The sequence below is a fragment of the Hydra vulgaris genome, chromosome 13 (genome assembly GCF_038396675.1).
Source record: "Hydra vulgaris chromosome 13, alternate assembly HydraT2T_AEP".
In the NCBI taxonomy this organism is placed as follows: Eukaryota; Metazoa; Cnidaria; class Hydrozoa; order Anthoathecata; family Hydridae; genus Hydra; species Hydra vulgaris.
In genome coordinates this window covers 43,885,001-43,895,000 of record NC_088932.1, presented here as the reverse complement: position 1 = coordinate 43,895,000, position 10,000 = coordinate 43,885,001, and the positions used below count along the sequence as shown (strand labels likewise).

Genomic DNA, 10,000 nt, shown 5'->3' with positions numbered 1-10,000 from the left:
ATTTCAATCATGTATCATTTTATATGATTCTGCATGCTATGAATGCAATAAGCTGTTTGAAGTTTTGGATAAATTCAACCAAATAAAAAATAAAATAGATGTTGATGAAGATGTATTTTATGATCATACATGTATTATACTGCATCACAGCTTTTATGAAATCCTTATTAAGATATGCACAACAGGAAAGACACAAAGGGTGAAGCATGTAAACAACTAAATGATAAGATAGCATTTTGATTAAAAGAATTTTCACAAAAAACACTACCTGTGAAGTTTATAGAGGGACAAAATGACTTCTTTGGGAGGAAAGAGATACGTATGCATATAGATTTTTTTTTACCAAAAAATTGATATTCTCTAAAACCATGTTTATCTAGTAATTTTATAATGCTGCAATCAAGGTATTTCCTCTGTTATCTATGTTGCTGAGTCAGTTCTAAATCAAATACGCCTAGATGAGCTAGAAACATTAAATATTTTTGCAAAATTTATTAGTTCAAAGTGTTATCATGCTAATTATTCAGTTGAATCTTTGTACCAACTCTGCAAAAATAAGAATTTTAAACTTTTACGATACGAGCTTTGCTGTGAAAAAGACCAATGCAATAGGAAAAGTGCATTCGCTAAAAAAATATTGAGAAGTTACGTAGATGTTGGCAATGTAACAGCAGAAGATGTTGCGAAAGTAACAGCAGAAGATGTTTTAAAAGCAGTGAAATATGGGTATGGCGTCTAAAACAATATGGTTAGTATAGCAAAAATTAAGAATGTTACTTTAACTGGTCCTAAAATATATGCAACTATCACTCCTATGAGTTATAAGAAAACTACAGAACTTTGTGGTAATACTATGAAATTTGAGATTAAAGTGCTATACAACAACCTTTGAGTTGAATTAAATTGCTTGTTCACAAGTACTGAAAAAAAAGTACTCGGCAAAAAAGCCTGAATAAAAAATAGTACAAAAAAATTTGTGGTTTAAATACATTACTTTTTTGTCAGGATACTGGTTATACTAAATCTTTTGAAACTATTATTAAACTAGAAATGCAAATGTTTACAGAACAGCATAACAAATCTGAACAATGTTCTTCTTTAGATTAAGTTTAAAAAATTTATATCAAAAAGTTGAATGCCAATTTGCCAGTTTATTCTAATTTTGTGACCGTATTGGAGAAGATCATGCGCACCCCAATAAACAATATATATTCTCAAAAGCTCCAAAATTAAGGTTGGACATTGTCAACAAAAATTACTTTTTGTTGTTCCACTACGTTGAAAAAACTTCTTCATAAATACTTCATAAATAGAAAAGATACAGGAAATAAGATGTCACAAGAGGAAGTAAACACATTAATAAAGAAATTCCTCAAGCTGATGAGCTTGTTTCAAGCTAAGAAATAAATCTTTGTTCTCTCGATGTAGTAAGATTTTATGAACTGGAAATTCGCTGCACCAATTGATAAAGAAAACAAAAACAATGAACTTGAAGATAAAGAAGCCAAGAATTATAAAGAAATACAAAAACCAGCAACCGAAGTTTCTGTTAAATGTTTGAAAAATGATTTGGTGGCAATGGTTCACAAAAATCAATGGTATACAAAAGTTGTTGCGTGGGTAAATATTTTGTTTATATTTTTAAATCAAAAACGTAACTACATAAAACTAAGTAAAAAGCATTGATATAACATTGATAAACATTGATAGCAATATTACAACTTAAACGATTACTTATTATAGAAATGATAAGTTTCATTATTTATCCATTAACTTTATGTTTAAATATTTTTAGATAACTGCAACTGCTACGTAGGCTCACTGCCTAAAAAAGGTTCCCTTCGGAAAAATTTTTTATTGATGGCCAAATCAAAAAGATAGCATAGTATCTTCTGATGACAACATCTTATGTAAAATAAGTCCTCCAACTCAAACTTGTCACCATGGCAAATACCTCTTAGCAAAAAATGATTTTGAAGAAGCCAACAAACCAATGAAAAATGAGCTAAAAGAGAAGTTTAGTTGTATGAAAAGAAATTTACTGTAAAACAACATGTGCTTTTTTTTATATAACTATCAAGTATGCCAACACCCCACAACTGTTATTTTTCTATCTGATAAATAATATAAATATATTTACATTTTTCTCAAACAAACATTTGTGAGCCTAGGGGTTTAACCATTATCATGTCACATTCAATGCGTCAAGAGATTAGAATTTCGTTTTTATGTTGGACTTTGTGGCTTTTATTTTCCCATAGTTTTTTTATCCTTTTAGGAAGAGTAAACCGGGTTTACCTTAAATAGCAAGATAACTATACATATCATCTTTTTCTCTAAAGTTGTAATTATGACAAAAATTTTTATGAAACTGTTCAAACTTTAAACATTCAAGTAGTTTGTATTTTGATTCATTAAACTTTAACTTTGTCTATTGGTTGTTATTATTCCTTAAAAGATGATTTAAATAAATTGAATATTTATATCAAAAAATGAGTCAGAATACTTTGTACACTGCCTCAGCTTGTGTAGCAGCTTTTTGTCTAAAATACATAACTTTTGTTTATTTATTTAAGAATATAAAATCTAAAGAAGTTTTTTTGCCTACTATGGTTATGTTTCATGGCTATAGCATAACATACTTTGTTTACGTATAAAGATTTTATTTGTCAAATAAAAAGTTAATCAGCAACCTTGGTAGCTTAGTGGTTGTGAAAAAAATTATGGGATTTACCCATTAAATGTAAGTATCATCCTTAATCGTTTGCCAGATGGTAGTTGCAATTTTAGAACGCCAAGCATTAGGTAATGTACTTTAACAGTTTCGTCGTGTTGATGAAGGAAAAAAAGTACTTTTGACCTTTAAAAAAGTGTTTCTGTTGAGAATTTTTTTTGAAACATTTAAAGATGTTCCACTTGCATTCTCAGTAAGTGAAACTAATTTAAATGAAACTCTTTTTATGTTAGCCCACTTAAAACATACCCATTAAAATAAAAGAAGAAAAAAAAAGAGTGTTTGCTATGAAATAATATTATATCATTATATCAATGATAAATTCACGCGAAGCTAGACACTTGTTTTTAATAAATTATAAAATAAAACAATGCTTTTTTGAAAAGGTTTTGCTTTTACATAATACGTATTCAAAGTTACCGTATTTGTGGGGTTTTAAATGAGCAATCAAATTAATACTATACAAATTCCTTTTATTTAAATATTATTTTTAACTTGAATTTTGTAAAAGTCAACCTTAGTGTCTATGGTCATTTTGTTAGATTTTAAATATTGTTAATAGTGAAGGAAGGGCAAGCAAAAATATCTTAAAAATGTTAAAAGTATAAACAAGAACCGGTTAACTGTACTAAACTTGACGAAGATTTATAATCACAAAAAAATAAATTATGGGTTAATTACAGCTTTGAATGAAAACAAAGAAAAGAATGACAAATTGCCCCGTTATATAGTTTTGAAGAAAATAAAAGTTTTCTTTCACTTAAGAAAGTTGTCTCTTTAATCTGTGTTAAACGCGCAAACTTAGCTAATAACCTAAGCTCATTAGTAACAATTGTATCTCCTTTATGACTTATGCGCAGTGAGTTTTTCCCAATACTTTGTTATTGTTAGGTTTTTTAAAAAAAATTTTGGTTTTTCGTTATTATTATTATTATTATGCATCTCACCATAAACAAAAATTTATGAAATTAGTTATCATAAAATGTAAATACTTGGTATAAATTTATTATAAGGTTCTTATAAAAACTAATTACACATTAAATCAATCTTATCGTTATAATATATAAATTTTTTATATATGTTATATATATTATAATAGTAATACTTCAAAAAAAATTTATTTAGTATTTTAAAAAATTAAACAAAAAAAAATCAAATACCCAAGCCTAAGGATTTGGCAAGTCGCTTTAGAAACGCTGCGTGCAAACCACTTCGGTCACTAAAACATTTTGTTCATAAATAACACTGTTTAACACCCAAAAGACTTTATAAAACGGTAAATAAATGCTATAAATATAAATTAAGGAGATATTGCCAAAGTGCAATTTTTATGTAAAAGTAAAACTGTAAAACATGATTTATGTTTTAACATTACACAGCTTAAAGTTTATTTAAGTTAGACGTTTGCAAACACTTTCGTTCACATTTTTTCATTAAAAAAAGTACTGCATTTTTCTCTTAATTAACTCGGGTGTAATTGCTGCATTGGTTATGTAAAGTTTTATTATATTATAAATACACGATCCTTCTTTACGTTTTCTTATATTATACAACTTAGCTATTGTCAGGAGTACTGACGTTTAGTAAATAATACTATATTTTTTAAATGTATACATTCTCAAATTACATCTCTATCAATAATAACATGCTATTTAGCTGTAATTTATTTAAATGTGATTTTTAGACTTGCGGTTTTTTTTGTTTTTTTTTTTGAGAAAGTTTGAGGTTTTCAAATAATTTTTTTAAGTTACTTAACTATTTATAGCATCTACGCAATATTGTTGCGCCTATTTAAAGTTATATTTTGGGGTAAAAAGGGACTTCAGTTATAATTTCCTTCATACTAATTTTATTTTTCAGTCACTTTTATTTTAACCTCCTGCCCCTAACCCCCCTCCTCTTTTCTTTGATGGTTTTTATGGATTGCCATTTCCAAAATTTCCGATTTATTTATTCTAGAAAACTATAAATATTTTGAAATTAAATAAACATAAGACTATTAAATATAGGAAATTATTTGAATTGAAAACTTAGATTGGCTATAATTTATTAGATTGTTAATAATTATTAGATGGCTATAATTTATTAGATAGCAATTATTATATAGATTAGCCACTGTTATTAAAAAACCACGAAGTTTTTTTAACTGCTGGTTTACTCTGAAAAAATTTAACCTAAACATAAAAAAGAGACATTGTTTAAAGGTGAAATATTTGCAATGCATTACATCGGATGAAGTAGATTTTGTTATGAAATAGATAGTTAAATCCAGGGCCGGCTCAACAGTGGGGCCATGCACCACTTGGCCACAGGCGCCGCTTCCAAGGGGGCGCCAAAAAAGTAGAAAATTCAAAATTCAAAAACAAAAAAAATTAAAGATAATTATAAATTAAAAATAAAATAGTTTTTAGATTAAGATTTCAATTTTCTAAAAAAAATTTTTAAAGAAATATTTCTATAATTGTGGGAACCCTAAAAAAAACAGTTTATATAGTATTACTGGTATAATATACATTGAACAAGTTTTTGCTTATAAAGCTAACTCAATTCAACGCATGTTACATTTTGTACTCTTTGCAAATTTAAGTGAACAAATAAAGGTTTCAAAATAGGATATAAAAACAACCTCCATGTTTGGAAAGAAAAAATTATCAGGGCTCAAAACCTAAAAAGAAAACAAGAAAAAGAGGTTTCAAAGTATAAGGGAAGTTTGGAGAAGTATTTAAAAACTTTCTCAGAAGTTGCGTCAGTACCATTTATTATTATCAAAAGTATTCAAGTAAGAAAATCAAACATTTAACAATCTCATATTAAATTTCATCTCATATTAAATTTGATAAGAATTTCATTAAAAATTTGAGTAATATTTAAAAATTCGATTACAGTGTGAGCCATCAACTAGCCAAAATGATCCTAATTGTAATGATTCTGAAGCAAGCAACCAAATGGACGCCGTCATTGAGTCTACAACATGCGCAGTTAAACCAGAAATCTCCAATAATTGCTTGGATGTTGGAAGCTGGTCTAAAAAAAATTGTGTCATCAACAGATCTGCTGGTAAAAATTGGTCCAATTCAAATAATGGATTTTGATTTTCCTTTTACTAAAATTTAATATAAGTTATTATTTTCGGAAGCTACAAAATGGGAAAATGTATAAACGTGAGTGGCTAGTTTATTCTAAAACAAAAGACGCTGCCTTTTGCTTCTGTTGCATGCTCTTTTCTAAAAAGAATACAGGTTTCTGGTGAAGGCGTATCAAAATGGAAAAACTTAAATAACAGATTGAATGCTCACTAGACAAGTTTAGATCATTTAAATTTTTATATGACATGGCATGAACTTATAAAAAGATTCAAAGGATCATCTATAATTGATACAGTTCAGCAGAGACAAATCGGCGAAACTACAAAACACTGGCGGCATACATCTTAGGGCGACTTTTTTCCATTATAAAATTTCATGGGTCCCAAAATGTAGCTGTGCGAAGGACTTCAGATAAACTTTATGATGACAATAGTGGTTGCTTTTTGAAAATAGTGGAACTGCTTGCCAAGTTTGATTCTATGATGAAAAAGCTTATCAGGAGAATAAAAAGCAAGGTAATTTACAGTCATTACTTGGGTAAAATTATTCAAAATGAAATTATTAAAATTTTATCTAAAGCAGTCAAAGAAAAAATAGTAGTTGATTTGAAGGCAAGCAAATACTACTCAATTATTGTTGGCTGTACTCCAGATATTTCCCATACTGAACAGATGACAATAATTCTACGTTTTGTATCAATACTGCCCACTCCAGATGAAAAGAAAAGCTACGTTGATATAAGAGAGCATTTTTTAAGCCTTTTTGACATTATTGATACTACAGGCGCTGGAATGACTGAAAAAGTATTAGAAACTTTGGATTCTTATTGAATTTCTATGCAAGATTTAAGAAGACAAAGGTATGATAGTGGATCGAACATGCGAGGCAAACAAAAAGGAGTTTAAGTCAAGATCCTTCATTTTAATTCATAAGTCTTTTATGTTCCTTGCTCATCTCATTCACTGAATTTAGTTATCAATGATGCTGTTGGAAGCTGTTTAGACGCAGTCACATTCTTTGACATTGTGCAACATTTGTTTGTATTTTTATCATCTTTAACTCAGCGATGGAACGTTTTACGTCAATTTGTCAAAGCTTTAACTTTAAAAGGACTTTGTGAAACCAGATGGGCAAGTAGAATTGATGCATTAAAACCATTAAGACATCAACTGAGAGAGATAATACAAGCTTTAGAAAGCTTCTGGAATATCGAATTACCTGTGTCTTCAGTAACAGCAACAAAAAAATAAATCTGAGTCCATAGCACTATTGCAGAAATTTGACTTTAAATTTGTTTTCTGCCTTATCACTTGGTATGATGTGCTGAGTCAGATTGAGATAACATGCAAATCTCTTCAAGAAGTCAGATTAAATATTCCTCAGGCTTTCTTATTAATTTCAAACACTTTGGAGTATGTTAAAGATTATAGAACTGTAAAAAATTACAAAAGATCTTACAAACGGCAAAAAAATTGTCTGTTGAGCTAGATATTGAGCCCGAATTTGAAAAAAAGCGTGGTCGTACCAAAAAAAGAATGTTTGCTTATGAAAATCAAAAGGAATCAATGACTGATAAAGACAATTTTAAGATTAACTTCTTCAACAGCATTTTAGGTCACGCTATTGGACCTTTGCAGGATCGGTTTGAAATGCTTGTGCAGCATAATAATCAGTTCAACTTTTTTTACAGTTTAAATGCCAAGGACATTACTGAAGATGAATTACTAAAAAGATGCATGGTTTTAGAAAAATTATTTTTTTTTAATGAGTTGAAAGATGTTGCTGGAACTGACCTGTTTGAAGCGAATAAATATTTGCGAAATCATTTTAAGGAAAACTACTCTCCAAGAAATATTTTAGACTTTATTTGTTCAAACAATTTGAATGCAGCTTTGGGAAACTTATTTTTCTCTCTCAGAATATTACTAAATCTACCTGTATCTGTTGCAACAGCAGAGAGAAGCTTTTCCAAGATGGACTTAAACAATGACACAGGATAGAATGAATGGTCTCGTAATCTTATCAATAGCACATGCAACTGCGAAAGAATTGGACTTAAAAGATATGATTAAATCATTTGCTATTGTAAAAGCAAGAAAGATTAAATTGTATAAAAATGCTGAAATATCACCCCGAATGTCCATAATACGATTTATTTTTCTTATACAGAGGATAGGAGGGGGCAAAGGAGAGAGGGAAGGGAGGGAGGGAGGCGGCGCCAATTGAAAAATGTCCATAGGCGCCATATACCCTTAAGCCAGCCCTGGTTATATCTGGTTCATCTATTGCAATGGATGAAATAGATTTAACTGATTTCTAAGTACAAAATATTAAATAAGTTTATTCAGTACAAGGTCTATTAACAGCACTCTCCACCATTGACCTAACTCAGCTTTTTTTATTTTTCAAATTGTTTTTTTTTCAATTCATTGGAAAATAAGATTTCAATTTCTGAATTTACGATTTTCTAAATTACAAGTTAATTTTTTTGATGAATAGTTTTTGATTTAAAAAAAAATTATTTTAGATTTTTTTGATGGGTCTGATGACGAATTGTTGAAACGAAATAATTTAATTGCAAAGCTTACGTCATGGGGTAAGAGATACTATGTGATTTTTAAACTTAAACCTCTATCATACTCACGTGATTGGGAAAGTGTTATTCATTTTACTGTTGGAGAAGATAATTCGCGCAATGGAGATAGAATTCCTGGTTTCTGGTTTGCACCCTATGGCTCCGCAATATTGAACATTGTTTGTTCGGCCAATGGATACCAACAGGCTATTTACTCCCCTCCTTTGTTACTTAATAGCTGGTCTACTATTCAAGTATGTCAAGATATTGTTGACGGAAATTATTTAACTTCAGCATACATAAACGGAAAACTTGTTCAGAGCATTGTTAACAATAATCCTCAAACTTTTGAAAACGTTCTTGTTTATGCTGCAGATCCATGGTACGTTGCAACTGATGGCTACATTAAAGACCTCAAAGTTATAGCTGGAAATGACAGTAACTAATTATTTTATAAATTTTTTTATGAATGTTTAACATAGTTTAGATAAATTTTTTTTATTTAACTATTTTTTTATGCTAAAACTACTATGACTCACATCCTATCTAAATCAAGCTATTACTATAGTTACTAGCTGACGACTGCTTAACTAAAATAACCCTAGCATATTTTAATTAAAAATTAAGTAAAATTAGGTTAAACAATTTTATTTGAATCAACCATTTTATTAATTTTCTTCTAAATCTTCAAAGAAATTTCATTAAATATGCTTAAGCAGTCTTGTCCTCTTGATAATACTTGCAGAGTTTTGAAACCTGCAAATGAAGCCATTAAATTCAAAACGCTTTAGGTACTAAAAAATCCACGACTCAATTTTCAATTTTAAAAACATAAGCATTCTTTTAAATTAACCTGATCATTTAGAACAGAGTTGTAAAACGAACGAAAGAACTTTAAAAATTAATTTAATTTGATTTTACTTTTTTATGTGACTTTATTCCATAGCAATTTGAAATTTTGTTTTTTCTAACAGAGGGAATTTTCTTATTCACTCATTTTAAAAATGTTAGTGGAACTAGCTACTTTAATTTTTAAAATTTTAAATCCTTATAATATTTAAATCTACTCAACATCTTTTTTGAAACAAAAGTGTTTTATCAATATTGAGTCTAAAAATTCAGGTTGTTAACAAAATTTTAATTGTATCCTATAATTATTGCATGAACTTAGATAAAGTTTTGAAGTAATTTTGTCTCAGAATCTTTTAAAAATTAAAAATCTTGAATTTAATTATCACGCATTACTTTACAAAACGTTATAACGTTAGATTATTCAATGTTAATCCTTTCAATGTAAAAGCAACGTGTTTTTTAAGGAAGTGTAAACAGTCATTGGATCTTGAACCCAGGTCAACCTCCTCGTTAAACATCACACTTTCCGTTACGCTACACATTTTTACCAAATAAGAAAATAGGTACTAATATGAAATAAAACTTTATTAAAAAAAGTCAAAATTTAATAAAATTTTCATTGTTTTAGTGGATAGTTACAACCATTAGTTAAAACTTACATTATACTTATTTTTCAAAAACAAAATTTTGAAAAAATTTGATGGTTCCAGAAGAAATATTATTATATTTTTTATTTGCATTAATATTTATCTT

At 28.6% G+C, this 10,000-nt stretch overlaps 1 protein-coding gene across 1 annotated transcript in view; it reads left to right on the top strand.

The window, feature by feature from the left end:
- LOC136089417 (uncharacterized) overlaps window positions 1-10,000 on the top strand; it is a 103,429-nt gene that overhangs the window by 20,920 nt on the left and 72,509 nt on the right. The window contains exon 2 of the mRNA XM_065815399.1: window positions 8,348-8,833. Coding sequence (XP_065671471.1) covers window positions 8,348-8,833 — 486 coding nt within the window. The remainder of the gene's footprint in view (window positions 1-8,347; window positions 8,834-10,000) is intronic.